Below are 17,336 nucleotides of genomic sequence, written 5' to 3' on the forward strand. Positions count from 1 at the left end.
GGTACAATACGAACGCTACGACAAACTTCGAGATAGGTCGCCCGTATTAATTGGGCGAGATCTATTAAACAAATTCCGTATATTTTCTGTAAATTTAAATCTAAAATCCAGTATTCTAAAAAAATTTTAATGAACATAAAAAATGAAATGAAATTGAACAATATAAACTGTTTTGAAAATAGTGCGCTCGATTTGTTTTGCCTTAAGAAAACTTTTAACTCATGTCCAGGGGGTCCGATTGGGGGGTTGGTGGGATCCACCGACGGTTCGATTCAGCGAAGTGATCAAAAGGAGCCGGAAGAGGAAGTAAATATTCAAAGGAATACACAATGCAGATATTGGGGGTGGAAATATGTAACAGAAACGTTGCTCACCCGGTAGGTACCTGTGTTGGTAACGAGGTTATTGATGTTGTGCCGCAGAGGGAATATTCAGTCAAACCAGATGTTAGCTCTGAGGTGAATGCACAGCAATCGGATGTATTAAGAAGGGTTATAGTGAGTCAATACTCGAATCCCTCAGCAGAAGTACAGATAGCGCCCCTAGATTATAAAATGAAAATAAACCTAACCGATGATACGCCTTTTCATTGTTCCCCAAGGAGACTTTCCCATTCCGAGAAGGCCGAAGTGCAAGCAATTATTGATAAATTACTCTCTGAGGGCTTTATAAGGTATAGCAACTCCCCGTACGCGTCTGCCACTGTGTTGGTCAGGAAAAGGAATGGCGAGGGACGATTATGTATAGATTATAGGTTCCTGAATAAAAAGACCATTCGAGACAACTTTCCTATGCCGCTGATAGAAGATTGTTTGGAGTATTTATCGGGTAAGAAAATTTTCACAGTGTTTGACCTTAAAGTGCGTTTCACCAAGTTCAAATGGAAAACGATTCCATTAAGTATACGTCTTTTGTGACCCCGTGAGGACAGTACGAGTACATGAAAATGCCTTTCGGCTTGAGAAACGCGCCGGCGGTGTTTCAGCGCTTTATTTGCGAGATTTTTTGAGATCTATTACAGTCGGGGAAAATAGTTATCTTTATGGATGATATTTTGGTAGCCACATCCGACTTCGAAACCCATGTAGACGTTGTAAGTTGTGTGCTAAGACGGTTATACATGCGAAGTCTTGAGTTGAGGATGGAAAAATGTAAATTTGGATATTCGGAAGTAGACTTCCTGGGATATCACGTGAACAGTAAGGGCATCCGATCAAACGATATACATATTGAGAAAATAAAGAATTTCCCAAAGCCACGAAACTTCAAACAGCTCCAACAGTGTTACGGTCTGTTTTCTTATTTTAGGAAATTTGTTCCGTCCTTTTCTTCAATCGCAAAGCCTTTAACTAATCTGCTCAAAAATAATACTTCCTATAATTTTTGTGAGCTGTATGATAGAGCCTTCGAGGCTCTCAGAAGTTGTTTAATGTCAGCTACGGTATTGGCTATTTACAACCCCAGTAAAGACACTGAACTACACACTGATGCCAGTAAGATAGGATTTGGAGCTGTGCTTATGCAAAAACAAGAGGATGGAAAATTTCATCCCGTGTCATATTTGTCTAAAACAGCTTCAGAGTCAGAGTCAAAACTACAAGTTTTTTTAGCTTGGAATCCAAGCAAAAATAAAGTAGTGTCATATAGGTATAAATTCATCTTTGTTTTGTCATTCGGCTATCTGAAAAATTTTTACCAATGTTGTTCTCGAAAAAGTGTTGTTTTTTGCATTTTTCGGAATAAAATATGGTAGTTTTAGTACCTTTTTTCACATAAACTAGTAGGTGAATATCGATGGACCTTTACTGGATTTAATTACAGAGATTCAGTTTCTGTTGAATACCCAGAAACCTGGGCATCCCAACAGACATCTGATTGACGAACCAGCACCGCCTAGGGGCCTAAGGAGTCATCTCCGTAAGCATTTTGAGGAAATACGGCACCTGAGAACCCAGCCGTATGAAGCGGAAAAACACAAGCAGGTCCTTGGTGAACTCCATAGACAGGCGTCGGACCTTTATGTCGGGAATTGCCCGGTGAATCCAGTACTTGAAGAAAAATATCCAGAACTCGCAGAAGAGGAACGCATACTCCCCAGGGAAACGCGTGTCACTCTTGCTCAACTTCGTTCTGGATACTGTAACAGGTTAAACTCTTACCTATCCAGAATCAAACCCGACATACAAAATGTATGCCCTGCTTGCAATGTGTCTCCACATGACACCAACCATCTCTTTAATTGTAATGTGGAACCAACGCCTCTAACACCCCTTTCCTTATGGTCCACCCCTGTTGAAACGGCAAGTTTCCTTGGACTCCCGTTAGAGGATATTGATGACAATTTGTAATCGGTCGCGGCTATTAGGTGGGGCGAGCATTGCTACAACAACAACAACAACAGAGATTCATCAATTGGGTATCTAAAGTGTTGGCTTCCATAAGTAAGGCCGTGCTAAACTACTACGTTCATATTGTTGATGTTTCCATTGAATACAAATTGAAACAGGTCTTTGTTAAATAAAACTATTTGTATTAACGTCATATCCAACAAGGATTATCGCCTGTGCAGCGCTACTGAAGACTTTCTAGGAATACCCCAGCGGGTTAGGGGGTCAGAATATTCCCGCGGTAGGTATGCCTGTCGTAAGAGGCGACTAAAATACCAGATTCAAGGGGCTGTGTAGCTCAACCCTTCAGGTTGCCAGCGCAATATATAGCTTCTCCAATCCAATTGTCAACCTCACCTATCCGCGGCGAATCCTGTTTCACTAACAGACGAGGCTCTGGCGACCCCAAGCTCATCGTGGAACTTGGGGGTGGGGAGGTAGGGGATGGCCTGAAGGTTTAATGTGGCCACATAAATCGTTCCCGAGATGGTCGGGCTAGCACCTTAATGGTGCTGTGGTACCGCAGCGTACCGGATCTGTATCCGGCAAAGGACCATTGCATTGATAACACTCCCCAAAGCCTTCGGGGAGCAACCTTATCGCTACAACAACAACAACAACAACTTTCGAGGAATGTTTTGACTTTCTTGCATCGAAAACCACCAAAACTGTAGTATTACACCGTATTTATGTAAAAACTTCGCTAAAACAATGGATTTCTACATATATAGCTTCAAAAATTGTAACTTACTATTGTCTAAAAATCAGACCACTAAGATAAGAGGAATGTTACAGTTATGGATTGTAATTTAGAATATATGAATTCGGCTCGATCGGATGAGCATCTCCTGGTCCCATGACATATTTTTGTAAATAATAACTTGGTAACATTAGTAATACATCATGAATTCAACTGTCAAGAGTTTTTGTGGGATCTTCTGAGCAAGTGTGCCTGATATATAAGAAGGGCGTATGCTTTGTTTACTTCCGACTCAACGACAAATCAACAGAGCAGATGGAAATAACAATGGATTTTTAGGGATGGAAACACATTTAGAAGTATTACGATCACTTCCAAGTGGGACTGTAAAACTTTTCATCAAACCCAAAACCCATTTAAGTGCGCAAAGTTACTATAGTTCAACTAAATAATGGATAACACCTCTCCCTTTTATATCCGGGTTTTCGATGAAAAATTCAACTGCAGTTGAAGTTGAGGTAAGTTTACTTTAGACGCATTATTGAATTTCACTACTCATCACAGTTTAAGTGTTTTAATTTTATTCGATGCCAAAAGTAATATAAGGTCGCACTGGTCCTCTGTATCCCCCTTTGTATTGGCCTTAGGTGACACTGATATGCTGAAAAAAAGTTTCTGTAATGGCTTTCGTAGCAAGGTGTTTATTTTTCTGCCCCTATTTTTTCAAAGCGGGTAAAAATTGTACCCTCTTCTCGCCGTTGAAAATGCATCCCTACCGTTTCAGATAGCGTATATCTTCTGTCTTTTTTTAATTTACTTCACCTGGCGATTCCACCATGGTTGAGAGAATTGTAATACCCTTATTACGGTGTACAACTCAACTTACCCTACAAGAAACGCTGATAGTTTTACTAATACACTCACACTTGTAATTGACAATGCTGATCCTGCGATAACGTAAACATTGATACTCATATTTATGTATGTTCCTTTGTTCGCTCACACATGTCCGCATGTACCCAACGACAGCCTATAATCATGAAAAAGGACTCAAACTGGGAAAGCTTCGGACACCTGGTACAGAACAAAAGAACATACAGCAGTAACCATTATGCATGTGAGACAGATACATAATTCTCAACGGAATTTTATGTATACGAGAACAGTTTATCCGATTTAATCATGTTGTCACTACTGACTGTCATATGACAATCAAATGATTATGTATGTATTTGTATGTATTTATTTGAAAATTTGTTCCTAGCACAACAATTTTGACAAATTATTTAACAGTGCTAGTCATGAATAGCATGAGCTATAAAAATTGAACATTTATAATAATAATAAATTAGATTAATCAAATTAAATTAAATATAACGGACAATAGTGAAATATTTATGTATGTAAATGTAAATCTTAAAACTAAAGAAAAGTAGTTAATAAATATTAAAAGACAGCAGAAGTGATGATAACCTTTGGCTGGTTATAGATTGAATAGTATTTAACAAATAAAGGAAGAAGACACAGAGAAAGGAAAAGGACTTAGAAATGAACATTTTAACAACAACAATTTGAGATCCAGTTTAAGAGTCGTTAAAAATGATGTTAGCTCTTTTCTGAAGTGCAAAGCATTACTTAAGAGTCGAAGACTTGTAGGTAGCGAGCTCCAAAGACGTATTGCAATAACAAAGAATTGGCGCTCAGAGGTTAGCGAGCGGTATCTGATGTGCTTAAGAAGAAGCACCGATCTTGATGATTGCAGAAAAATAAGCTTACGATATAGATAGTCAGGTTCCTTCGTGTGTATCAATTTATGGAGGAAGGACAGTGTTTTGACTTTTAAAAGATTTTCGAAAGAAATGTTTAGCAACCTTTATCACTGTTGTTTTGTTATTTTTTAAATTCCGCCATTTTCAACCGACGAAAACCATATAAAAAATAAGTTTAAAAATGAAAAAGAGAGCATTTCAAAGCTCCATGCTAAAAGAAAAAAGAATCGAAAATAATATTAAAAAATACCAAAAGCTGTCGGAATGTGTGGGGCGCACTCAAAAAATTGATACGCGAAAAATAATAGTGGTTAGTGGTGATTCATTTTTAAATGTGTTTCCGCATGAGGAAAGCGCTCTTCTGTTGTTTTGTTATTTTCTGAATTTAAATTGAACATTCTGAACTCGAATTCTTATAAAACTCTTTATTTTAAACAAATAAGAAACACGTATGCTTTTATCACGTACAAAATTAAAAACGTAATGAAATAAAGTAAATAAAAAGCAAAAAGCATTGTTTCATTTTTGGCGGAATATAATAATGGTCATTTATGATAGTATAACAGTCAAACCTGATATCTACAGTAAACTATCATTTATGACACTTTTTGATAGTTAGAGTGTCAGCACTGATCCAGGAAAATGAATGAGAGCGAGCAGTACGGCTATATACTTAATCAGTAGGCCATGTTGGTGTATAAGAAGGAGACAACAACTCACACGTACACAGTTGTTTACATCACATTTACGCAAGTCCCCTTAAGTTTGTGATAGAAAGTTTGTATGAGGCGCTGATCGTTAGGTTGACATTGCTGACAATCAGATGATAGTCATATGATAGTCAGTATTCTTGTAGGGTTAGTTGGGTTGTAATTAAAACAACTCAACTTGCAGACAACTCAACTCCTGTTTGGTATTACGAATTACAGCTTATTTCAGTTGAAGTTGAATTGAGTTGCCAACTTCAGAAAGTGATGATTTGACAGATAAATGAACAGCTGATCAATTTGTGGCGGAAATTTTAGCATTTGCAAAAGTGATTTTGTTATTAAAAGCAAAACGGATATTATATAAAATCTCTTTTATAATGGCAAAAATGTTGGTGATTGGCAAGTCGCGAATACGGAAAACATTCGCGTGATCATTCCAATCCCTTGGAACTACCTAGCACCAAGTAAGAAATTGCTTAAGTGACAAATAATGAGCTTCAAATTAAGTTATTTTGCAGATTTGAATGGAAGCATTTTGCTCCCTCCGTGCACCATCTAACTCTAACTCTAACTAACACGCGTTTCGATCTCCGTTTTTAGGATTCGAAAGCGGAAATTAAAAATTTTATTTCTGTCGAAAAACATTTATATGAACCCACAAAATGGCCCGAGAGGCTCTAAAATATGCACAGACCATCTTTCTGCGTTGCACATTGGTCCCAAATCCAAAATTTGTGACATAAACTCAATTTTTAAACTTTAAAGTGTTCAAAAAAGGCATGTAGTTTCCAATAGTTCATATACTATTGCACCTAATACCTATATGACACTACTTTATATTCTTGTATTTTTCTTGTATTTTTTCCTGTATTTTGTGCGAAAGAAATGGAACATACAATTTTGGTGTAAGTGGAAACGGGCAAGCTATGTAAGAAAAAACTATCGAAATACAAAGAAAATGCAATCTAGGCTGTTAAAAACAAACTAGCCAGTTTGTATTTCGATAGGTTTTTTTGACATTCCGCCGTTTTTTCTTTATATTTTCTGACACTTTGATATTTTCGTTCATTTTTTTTCTGACAATACTTTTTATTTTGATAAATTAAAACTAAATAAATAAAAAATAATGGAGTTAGAAAACTTAAAATATTGCAACAAATTGTTTGTTGCATGGTTCCGCTCTTAACATAAGAGGGAAACAGAAACTAAAGAAAAAGAAATATGTTCTTCCCATTTGGCAAGTTTGTGTTCATTTACCACTCGCATAATATCCAACTCAAGATTCCTGATATGAGGGATTCTAGGGTTGAGTTGCCTCGCCAAGTCACGTTCATTTTACTAGGGTTGCAGTTTCGCGCGCTCACCTTGCCGGACATCCATCGGAATGGAAAGAGCAGCAAAGAATTGTAAACTACAATACCTTAAATAGGAATTTACTTGCATTATATTTATACTTTATTTTCATCGTAGGATTTAGTTGTAAGCTATTTAGGGAAATTCAGTGCGAAGACAGCAAGCTATATCGAAACATCTTACGAATGACTCCTGCTCAGTTCGAGATGCTGCTGGAAAAAGTGCGTCCGTATATCACGAAAAAAGATACAAAAATGAGAAGATGTATTGGGTCAGGAGAACGATTACAATTGACCCTGCGCTATTTGGCCAATGGTAACTAACAGAACATAGCATAAAAACTACTAAAAACCAGCACTTCATTTGGGTTTTTATGCTGATAATGTGGACTACTTGGGGTCTTTGGCGACGGATTGAGGTTTTACTGGGGGAAGCAAGTCTTATATTTCTGGAATTAACAAAGATTATTTCGGGATCAATCTGCGACCACTTTTGCGGATCACTTCGAAGTAACGACTTTTTGGGTGTAGTTTTTGGGATAAATTCTGAACTAATTTGGTATTTGTTTTGAGATCTTTTCCGAATATAACCAATTTTGACAGAAATAATTGATAGGTTTCGATGTAAGCCGCGGTGGTGTTGGTGTGATGGTAGCGTGCTCTGCCTATATATGTAGGATAAAACCCCAAACGAAATGGTGCTTTCAGCTTAAGGTGTTATTTTTACGCAACCAACTGTTCGTTCAGAAGCAGTGTGTGTGATTTCCCCTTGAAATGTTGTACAACTTTTTACCATCGTAGGTGAAAGCCAAATGTCTCTTCACTTGCCATTCCGCATTCAGCAATCAACAATTTCAAAAATTTTAAAGCAATCTGTTCCTGCCCTATATTTAGCTTTAAACGAGCAGTATTTAAAATTTCCAGCAACGGAAGAGGACTGGCTGAATATTGCGAAGGATTTTTATGAAATGTGGGGATTTCCGAATTGCATCGGTGCTTTAGATGGTAAATTAAAATATATTTATTATTAAGGAGTTCAATTACAAGCTATAATGACACTTTTCAGGGAAGCATTGTAAGATACTTCCGATGAGGAAAAGTGGATCTACATACTTTAATTATAAAGGATATAATTCATTTGTGTTGATGGCAGTCGCAGATGCCATTTACCGTTTTATTTATGCAGATGTAGGTGTTAACGGAAGAGTAGGAGGCGCCGGAATTTGGCTAAACTCGGAATTGAAATACGCTATAGAAAGAAATGAAGTTAAAATACCTCCTCCAAGTTTTCTTCCGTTATCATCAACTTTATCACCGTATGTACTATTAGCCGATGACGCATTTGCTCTCAAGGAGTATTTGATGAAGCCTTACTCTCATCTGAGACTTAAAGATTCCGAAATTAAATATAATTACATGGTTTCGAGAAACAGGCGTATTGTCGAAAACACTTGGAATTCTTGCAAATCGTTTCCGTATTTTATTATTATATTCACCCCTATTATGGTTGTCAACGTCAACTGTCGCTTCATATCAATATCAACATCACGTCGTATCAATATCAACGTCGCGTCAATACAATTCTGGTATTTACTTCGTCAATGTATTGACGTTGACGTGTTATCGATAATTTCAAAGCAAAACTACGATCCTTATACTTCTGACAATTGTTTATTTACAATTTGTTGTGCATAAAAAGTGTTTAAGTTTTGTTTAAAGATTTAAAGATGTTTTTTTACGAAAGTCCGAGCTCAAGCGATGAGGAGAGGAAGGAGATGTTGCTCCTCAGAAGAAGCGAAATGCGCCAAAGATCTCAAATATTCAATTTGCCAGATACGAAGTGAGTACCATAACTGCTCATTGTAATTTCTATTAGTGCACAAGCGAAAATTACACGCTAAATATAAAGAACTTCTTTCTAAACTTTTGTGAAGATATTAGTGGATGATTAAATTTCCCATTAGTACACCAAAAACGATTCTACATCCTAGAGCGGTGTGTACTAATGGAAAATATAATCGAATTGTTAGATGTTTGCTAAATTGATTCAACCACCTTTCATGTTTATGTTTAATTTATTTCATATTTGTTGATTATTTTCGGCTAAGCAAAGAAGCTTTCAAATTCGTTCTGGAGAAAATCGTTCCATCAACGAAAGTAGCGAAGCGAACAACAATTATTTCTAATGAAATAAAGTTGGCAACTACGCTAAGGTTCTTGGCACAAGGCTCATACCAAGTTGGTGTTGGAAATGATTTCAACTTGGCCTTATCCCAACCGACCGTGTCCGCAATATTGGCTGAAACACTTGAAGCTCTGGAGAAGGTACTATGCCCCCTGCTTATAAAATTCGAAATGTCCGAGGAGGAGCAGACAGAAGCAAAAAGGCATTTCTTCCAAAAGGCAGGGTTCCCCGGCGTAACAGGTTGTGTAGATGGAACGCAAATTAAAATTTCGGCGCCCACTAAGTTGGACCAAAATCTGTATTTTAACAGAAAAGGGTTTTTCAGCTTAAATACAATAATTGTAAATAGAAATTTTGCCACCAATTGATTTAATTGGTTTTGATAAATTTTACTTATAGATTTGTGATCATAAAATGAAGATAAGGTACTTCGATGCGCGATATGTAGGCTCATCCCACGACTCCCTGATATGGAACATTAGTTCTGCAAAACAGGTGTTACGTGAGCGGTACGATTCTGGAGTGCGCAACGCTTGGCTATTAGGTAAAAAAAGCATGATATGTATGTTTATATTGAAGTTAACCAAAAGCAAAAAAACATTTACAGGCGATGCAGGCTACCCTCTGGAACCGTATTTGATGACGCCCTATAGATCATCTTCAGAAGGAAGCGCTGAAGCCATTTTTAACACCAAGCACGCAAAAACTAGAAACATAATAGAGAGAACTATTGGAGTCCTAAAAAACCGTTTTCGCTGCTTACTAGGAGCGCGTCAGCTACATTATAAGCCGGAAAAAGCAACGCAAATAGCAAACGTTTGTGCTGCTTTACATAATCTTTGTATTGACTTTAATGTAGAGTCATCAAACTACGATTTATCAACCGAAGCTGAAAATGTTCAAGATGGGTTTGAAATTGATGTATCTGACGACTTGCTAAACGTGGAAGCTTCGCAAATACGGCAACAAATTAAAGAAAGCTTTTTGTAATTCGTTTTTGATTGTTTTTATTAAAAAATATAAAATACTTCAGTATTTTGTGCATAAAACAAACATTTTTGGTTCCATTTTTTAAAAATTGATCGTTAAACATTGCTTTCATAGCACTGATTTTTGTAGTCCTCGGGACAATAGGTACAAAGTTTGTATAAAAAAAACGTATAAACTATAAACTACACAAATTCAGTCTCTCTGAGGTCTTCATTGACCGACTAGTTCAAATAAAAAAAATTAATTGAACATAAAACATAAACTAGTTCAGTTCAAATAAAAAAAAAATGAATTCAACATAAAACATAAATAAATTCAATGTAAAACTATGTGTACATCTGTTAGTCAGCTTTCTTATTTTTTTTAATTGTTAATATTTCTAGTTCAGCCTCTTTTATTTTTAGTTTAATCTTTTTTAGCCTCATTTCTGTTTGGTACAGATTCTCTTCTCTTTCATCCTGCCTTTCCATTAGCTTTAGTTTTTTTCCCTCTATTTCTAAGAGCTTATCAAATGAGTCAAACTGTATGTTCTCCATTGAATTGATATTGTTCCCAATTTCCGCAAGGGTTGTGGACATTTGTGTCAGCACACCCTCTTGCATTGCAGTGTGGTTTTGCAACAAATCCTGCCGCTGTCTTTTAGCGCGAACACGACTTCTGCTGCTGTGATGAGGTGAATCTGCATTCTGCTCAGCATTTAAATTTTGGTTCTCCGCAGCATTTTCATTAACTGGAGCTCGACTATCTGCTACAGAAACACTAGCGGCGGTTGTGTTGAGCCCAGTGGTATCATCGATCTCCATCATTGTAAGATCCACCGAAGGAGCTGGAGAATCTTCTCGTAGCACTTCTGATAGCACTTCTTCAGCATTCATGCAACTTCTACTTTTCGGAACACCTTGAGCCATTCCTTTTGGGTTAAGCTGCTTTCCGAATTGAAGAAGGTTGGCAACCTGCTCCTCCAATGGGCTCAGCACCAATTGCCTGTATCTTCCTCCTCCTGTGGCGCGGCACTCCTGCTTGTTTTGCACGAGTTTTCTTTTGACCTTGCATTTCAGATCCCTCCAAACCTTTAAATTTACAAAATGTTAAACCACATAACTTTAAAAATAAGTTGTTTTTTACCTTTTGCCAACCCTCACCATCCCTGAGTGGTGGACCGAGAGCATTGATTGCAATTGCAATATCCTGCCATTGCGCCTTAAAATTATTGGGAACTGTCCCTTTGGAAAATCCTGTAGCAAGCGCAGGATTTTTTTCTAATTCTAAAACAAGCTGCGCAAATTGATTGCTGTTTGTTATTTTAATTTTTTTATCCATTTTCCTAAATTAAATAAAAGCTAAACAAATAAAGTGTGTAAAAAGGTATAATTCAGAATTATTTTACCAAATTTTTACAGCAGAATATTTAATTGAGCGCTTGTCGTCACCAAAAACTGTGTTGACAGATTTTATGTTGACACGCGTCAATAGAATATCAATATTGTTGTAGTCAATACCAAAAAAGCATCAACAGCTGTCAATAGTTATCGACATTGACAACGCCGATACCATTTCATGAGCGTCGACACTATTTTTGACAATATTGACTTGATATTGACAACCGTAATAGGGGTGATTATTACACCGAGCTCCAGCTGCAGCCGCTCAAGTAGTGCTCGCTTGCATATGTGTGCATAATTTTTTACGAACCCAAAATATGACCACAAAAAGTAGTTTTGACGCGATTTCGGATGCTGAAATTGACCAAATAATAGGAAGCAATTATACGTCAACTTCAAACGAAAGAAATATGCCAAAGAGGGGTGCAGATGAAATAAGGCGAAATTTTGAAAACTATTTCGCAGCGTTAAATTAATTATGGTCCCACCCATGCAAGCTTGTTGCACAGGTGCATAAAGGGACAACGTTCTATTATAATACTTCTATATTGATACATCTTGTATAGAAAGAAATAATAATAAAGATAAATAATTATGGAATAAAGCAAAGAAAAAAGTTAATTTAAATTGCATTTATTGACATGATATATTTATATATTACAACTAAGTTTTAATTATAGTACACTGTGCCAAACCATGCTTCAAGTACAGTAAAGAAGAATAATCAATTAAGATGAACCCTACTAAAAAAAAGAAGAGTATATATATAATGCGGTTTGAAAGAGATTTTGCCATCGTGGAAGCATCCAAAAACTTCTCTAATTATATTTTCAGTAGCAAACTAATATGAAAAATTGTATATGTACATAGTTAAAGTTCATACAGTGTTAAATAAAAAGGTAAATTGGCAAATAGTATATAAGAGTTCAATGTAGTCGTCTTTGTTTTCTTGTCTGAGAACCTAAAAAATATTTAAAATTATTTATATGCAAGACGCGATATGATAAGTTATAAATCATCATCTGCTCTGTTGTTGTTGTAGCAGAGCTTCGCCCCACCCAATAGGTGCGACCAATCACAAATTGTCATCAATGTCCTCTAACGGGAGTCCAAAGAAACTTGCTGTTTCAAAAGAGGTGGATCATAATAAGAGGGGTTTTAAAGGCGTTGGTTTCTCATTGTAATTGAAAAGAAGGTTGGTGTGATGTGTCGCCTTACTGTGTGGATGATGTTGCAGTAATATAAGATATCCCATGACAGTTCTGAGAGCGGCGTTTCGACAGAGCTGCAGTTTCCTCCGGTGTATTTTTCTTCTAAGCTCGGTAACCATATCGGAGACGCGAAGCAAACAAGAAGCGGGTTAGAGGGCTAAGAATATAGGCGCGGCAGGTATGCCTCTTGTAAGAGGCGACTAAACACCCAAATGGCAACATATGATTCCCGAGAACATTGTTATTCATTTCACAGCCGAGCTCATCACGATAAGGGCCAGGACCCTCATATATGGAATCTCAACCGAGCTTAAGGAAGGCATTAAAAAGGCCAGACCACCAAGTCACTTGTCCCAGATGGTATAGCCATGCCGACACCTTGGCGATGAGGGAGTAAACTACACGTTTTCAATTTGTCACTAAAGTCCTACGTCATTCCAATAGGCAAGAATAATTCCGCTACCAAAGCGTGTAAAACCAGCTAGCGAAGGTGGGTTGGACCGATATCACTCCGGAAACCGGAGCGAATATTTGGTTAGCCAACCATCAGCATCGCCGTGGGTTCACGCGCCGGGCAAAAGAACATCAAAATGTAAGAAACAAGTTCTTCCAGATCGAAGAATGTTTTTCTAAGAGGGGTCGTCCCGGTAGTGATTTAGGCGCAGACTACGGGACGCCCTTGGGCGTGAACAGCAAGGAGCCACAAGAGATTTATAAAAGTTACAAGGACGTCGGGTTTTGAGGTCCAGCCCAGAACAACCATCCCTTGCACGTCACATACTGACAAGAGTGTGACCGTCTAAAAAGATTCTTTTACCGCTGCAAGGATCTGCTGGCAGGATGACAATTTGTGACACTGAAATGACAGCCCCTGGTCGGAAAAAATCCCGAGCCGCTCCGGTGCATAGAACCGGCTGCCTTGGGAAGCTCTGCTCTGAAATATGGTTCTGGTCGATTTGAAGATATGGGCGATTGTAGATTTACCAGAAGACATTGCTATTATTTTGTATGCTCCATTGTGCTTTTTGAATGCCTTCATGACGATATCAAAAAGCCGAACAGCGGTTACTTACTCCCATGTACGAAATTTAGTCGTCTCTTGTGACAGGCTCTACCGCAGGGAGAAAACTCATATGGATCTGATCTACATTGGGCTCTACTCTACTCTACTCAAACTTCTATACAACAATAGAGAAAAGAAAAATTCATTACCTCCAAACTTCTTTTATTGAAATTATTCACCGACGATATATGCTGGCTCACGACGACCAGGAACTTCAAGGAGACATACAATTTCCAGGGACTCCTCTCATCAACGCTTGCTCCGCTTCGTCTTGCGTTCTCTATCCGCTGCTTCTCTGTACTAAAGTACGATTTTAAGTTGCACCACTTATGCGTAACTTCATCTGAATATCGGGGAAGTAAATAGATTATACAGTGGACTAAACCATATCTTATCAAATATTAATCTTATGGATTCCTCGATACCGTTAAAAAACATGTTACATGCCAAAAAGACGCAAGGCATACCTAGGAAATAAGTCAACTTGGAATGCCACAAGAGTATAAGTGTGGACAATAAAATGTCAGATAATCTGGGCAACACAATCTTCTCGAAGGTATATATACCTCTCTAAGCCATTATTTTATATAAAATATCCAGGCTCAAGGCTAAATTGTTGGCTCGCAATAGCCAAATTAAACGTGCCCACAAACCCTTAAGCCAAAGGAAATTATGTTGAATGTTTGCTTGGACGAGGTGTTGTGAACGAGATGATGGCACAATAGGCTGATGACCCTCACCACATACCTCTCTACTTCTCAAATAACATTAAAATTGATCTTGAAACCTCACCGTATTGGAATGGTACATTGGGAGTGAATATTGAATTCATTTCCTTCACCAGCTCAATCCAAAATTGTTGCTTTTTGTATTTCAGTTTATATGCAGGAAGCGTGTGGTTCCAAATAAATTCCGCGTTTTGAACTTTATTAATAATATGGTAGACGTAATTGCCTTCCCATCTTAATTTCATTTTTTCCTTTTTTAAATTCTATTTCAAATTATTTTTTCTTGTTGTAATAACTATTTTTTCAATTTGATTTTCGAATTGTTTTTATATTTTGACTTTCGATAGGTTAAAGTTAGTTTTTCAAACAAAATATACAAGAAAATTAAGTAGTGTCTATATGCTTAAAACCCAGTTTTATTCATTACGTCTGGCAACCATTAATTTCTGACAAGCCATCAAAGTCAGCTGTATCGACACAATAATAGAAAATTCATGAAATTAACAAACAAATTTGCAAATTTTGGCACCTATATTAAGAGATTTTTTGAAAAATTCAAGGGAGATATTGAACGATTCAAGAGTAAACATTAGAAGTGGTATTCTCGGCATATGGTAATAAAAATTGGAAAAAAGATTGTGTGAAGTCTAGTAAGGTGAGACGCCCCTCCTTGACATATTCTGAGGGCGGTACTAGATTAAAAAGAAAATTAGCTGCTGAGCTTTTGGCAAAACATGAGCATAATACAGATGTGCTTACCCACGCAGCTGCTATGGGAGCTAGGAAGTCAAAACGTAACGACGTGGCACTTGTGTTAAAGGAGACATTGAATACACATAGCAAATTTAGTGAGGTTAGAAAGAACTTGAGTATCAAGAGCCCATTCCCATAACTCCTAATGAAGCTTTGGTCTTTTTGTTTGAAAATGGTTTAACTAAAACAACATATAACAACACGAGACTTCTAAATAAAAGTAAAAATTGCGATATATATCCGAGTTATAAGCAGTTAATTGAGGCTAAAGTAAAATGCAGACCTTCTGGAATTAATGTCTCGGAAACTGTCGCTTATGTATCATTGCAAAATCTGTTGAATCATACTGTTGAGCGCATAATTACAATGCAACAGGACATTTTTGATCAATTTCCTGACATTAGGAATGTGAAACTAATAGCCAGCTTTGGTTTTGACGGTTCGACTGGACAAAGCATATATAAACAGAGCTTCTTAGAAGAAGAACCGAAATCGCTTGATCAATCTTTGTTCGTCACAACCGTAATACCATTACAGTTACTTTATCCAACTGGCCGAATAATATGGATTAACCGTTCTCCGCAATCTATGATGTTTTGCAGGCCCTTAAAATACTAAGTTGGAATCACTAAAGTGTTGAATAAATAACTCTAATATTTAATAATGCAAAATGGCCTTTATTAAACTACTTCACAATAAATAACTCTACTATTGCTCGACAGATAGTGTGCTTAATCAAAACTGAATCTCGCGCCTCTACTGGAGTCGCCTTTTATACTGTTTGGTTTACTCGTTGACATTTCTAGGCGGTTCTGTTCTAGAATCTACTAGTTGGTTATCTGCTATAAGTTTCTCAGCTATAACTACAGATGCACAATTTTTATAGCTTCTCTCACAGCTCATGCGCGTGTGTTTGTGAGCGACACTTCCACAATTATATTGCATATCTCAGATAATATATCTGCATGTGTTTGTGCGTTGCTTCTCCGCTGCGTGTACGTACATATGTGCAGACACAATGACTGAATTAGTGATGTCCATCAAGTCACTGCTTAGCAGCGGTTTAGAGATGACAGTACCCCTTAGTGTGGCTAATATTCGTAACTATATTTTAAAGGAAAAGGCTAACTTGGATACATTAATTGAAGACGTGCAACCATTTGTGTGCTTTATAAATACTCTACTATTACTGACGAGTTTGAACTGCACATTACTTTAGTTGATGGAAAAGTCTTGAATATATTGACGGGGAATTCCTGTCAATCATGTCCGATATGTGGAGCAAAGCCCACGGAATTTATAAAAAATACTGAACTGAATTCCGAATGTTTCAAACCAAGGCCTGGAAGTCTGCAGTATGGCGTGAGCCCCCTTCATGCGTGGATCCGTTTCCTGGAGTTTGTGCTGAAAATATCTTATAGGATCGGGGTAAATAAATGGCAAGTAAGAGAATCAAATGATAAGGCTATGGTGAAAGAACGTCAAACAAAAATTCAAAAGAGATTATGGGAAGAAATGGGACTGCACGTGGACAAGCCGAAGCAAAACGGAAGTGGAAGTTCCAATGATGGTGGTAACACGGCTAGGAGAGCGTTTTCGAATTGTGACTTGTTTGCGTCAATATAAGACTTTGATAAAGAAGTTTTTAAACATTTTCATAAAATTTTAATAACAATTTCCTGTGAATATATTGTTAGTGCTTCAAAATTTCAACTATTCTGTGAAAAAGCTGCGCTTCTGTATTTGGAAAAGTATCCGTGGTATCCAATGTCTCCGACCGTTCACAAAATTTTAGCGCACGGTTCTCAGATTATTTCCGCTTCTGCACTTCCGGTTGGCTGTCTTGGAGAAAATGCTTCGGAAGCTCGAAATAAATTTGATAAGCACGATAGGTTATCACACGCTCGAAAAAAAAGTCGAACTAACAATATTGTTACGAATATTAGCAACACTAAGCTACTGCCATCTCTAAGCCGATGTTGGGAGGGACTTGTATGCACATCCATAAATCAATCATTATGTATCTACATAAATAATTCAATCATTGTGTCTACACATATGTACGAACACGCAGCGGAGGAGCAGCGCACAGACACATGCAGATAT

The 17,336-nt window shown here is 37.4% G+C and overlaps 2 protein-coding genes across 4 annotated transcripts; one reads left to right on the top strand and one right to left on the bottom strand.

The window, feature by feature from the left end:
• Positions 1–285: 285 nt before the first annotated feature.
• LOC137249664 (putative nuclease HARBI1) lies at positions 286–10,217 on the top strand. Of its 2 annotated transcripts, XM_067781368.1 has the most exons (5): positions 286–7,923; positions 7,985–8,758; positions 9,027–9,444; positions 9,503–9,647; positions 9,711–10,217. In XM_067781368.1, the coding sequence occupies exons 2-5, from the start codon at positions 8,646–8,648 to the stop codon at positions 10,091–10,093; spliced, it is 1,059 nt and encodes a 352-aa protein (XP_067637469.1). In that variant the 5' UTR covers positions 286–7,923; positions 7,985–8,645; the 3' UTR covers positions 10,094–10,217. The 2 variants fall into 2 exon arrangements, with proteins under 2 accessions (XP_067637469.1, XP_067637468.1); XM_067781367.1 differs by having other exon boundaries at positions 286–8,758.
• On the bottom strand, positions 10,096–14,086 carry LOC137249665 (t-SNARE domain-containing protein 1-like). Of its 2 annotated transcripts, XM_067781370.1 has the most exons (4): positions 13,899–14,086; positions 11,481–11,829; positions 11,219–11,417; positions 10,096–11,163 (listed from the first exon to the last, which is right to left on the bottom strand). In XM_067781370.1, the coding sequence occupies exons 3-4, from the start codon at positions 11,411–11,413 to the stop codon at positions 10,435–10,437; spliced, it is 924 nt and encodes a 307-aa protein (XP_067637471.1). In that variant the 5' UTR covers positions 11,414–11,417; positions 11,481–11,829; positions 13,899–14,086; the 3' UTR covers positions 10,096–10,434. The 2 variants fall into 2 exon arrangements, with proteins under 2 accessions (XP_067637471.1, XP_067637472.1); XM_067781371.1 differs by lacking the exon at positions 13,899–14,086 and having other exon boundaries at positions 11,481–12,013.
• Between the last annotated feature and the right edge of the window lie 3,250 nt (positions 14,087–17,336).

The sequence above is a fragment of the Eurosta solidaginis genome, chromosome 4 (genome assembly GCF_040869045.1).
Source record: "Eurosta solidaginis isolate ZX-2024a chromosome 4, ASM4086904v1, whole genome shotgun sequence".
Taxonomy (NCBI): domain Eukaryota; kingdom Metazoa; phylum Arthropoda; class Insecta; order Diptera; family Tephritidae; genus Eurosta; species Eurosta solidaginis.

Excerpts from the sequence above, each read along its gene's own strand:
- LOC137249665 (XM_067781370.1), bottom strand. The coding sequence starts at position 11,413 with ATGGATAAAAAAATTAAAATAACAAACAGCAATCAATTTGCGCAGCTT. Across the intron at positions 11,164-11,218 it reads ATGGTGAGGGTTGGCAAAAG|GTTTGGAGGGATCTGAAATG; the intron begins GTAAAAAACAAC and ends GTAAATTTAAAG.
- LOC137249664 (XM_067781367.1), top strand. The coding sequence starts at position 8,646 with ATGTTTTTTTACGAAAGTCCGAGCTCAAGCGATGAGGAGAGGAAGGAG. Across the intron at positions 8,759-9,026 it reads TTCAATTTGCCAGATACGAA|CAAAGAAGCTTTCAAATTCG; the intron begins GTGAGTACCATA and ends TTTTCGGCTAAG. Across the intron at positions 9,445-9,502 it reads TCAGCTTAAATACAATAATT|ATTTGTGATCATAAAATGAA; the intron begins GTAAATAGAAAT and ends TTTTACTTATAG.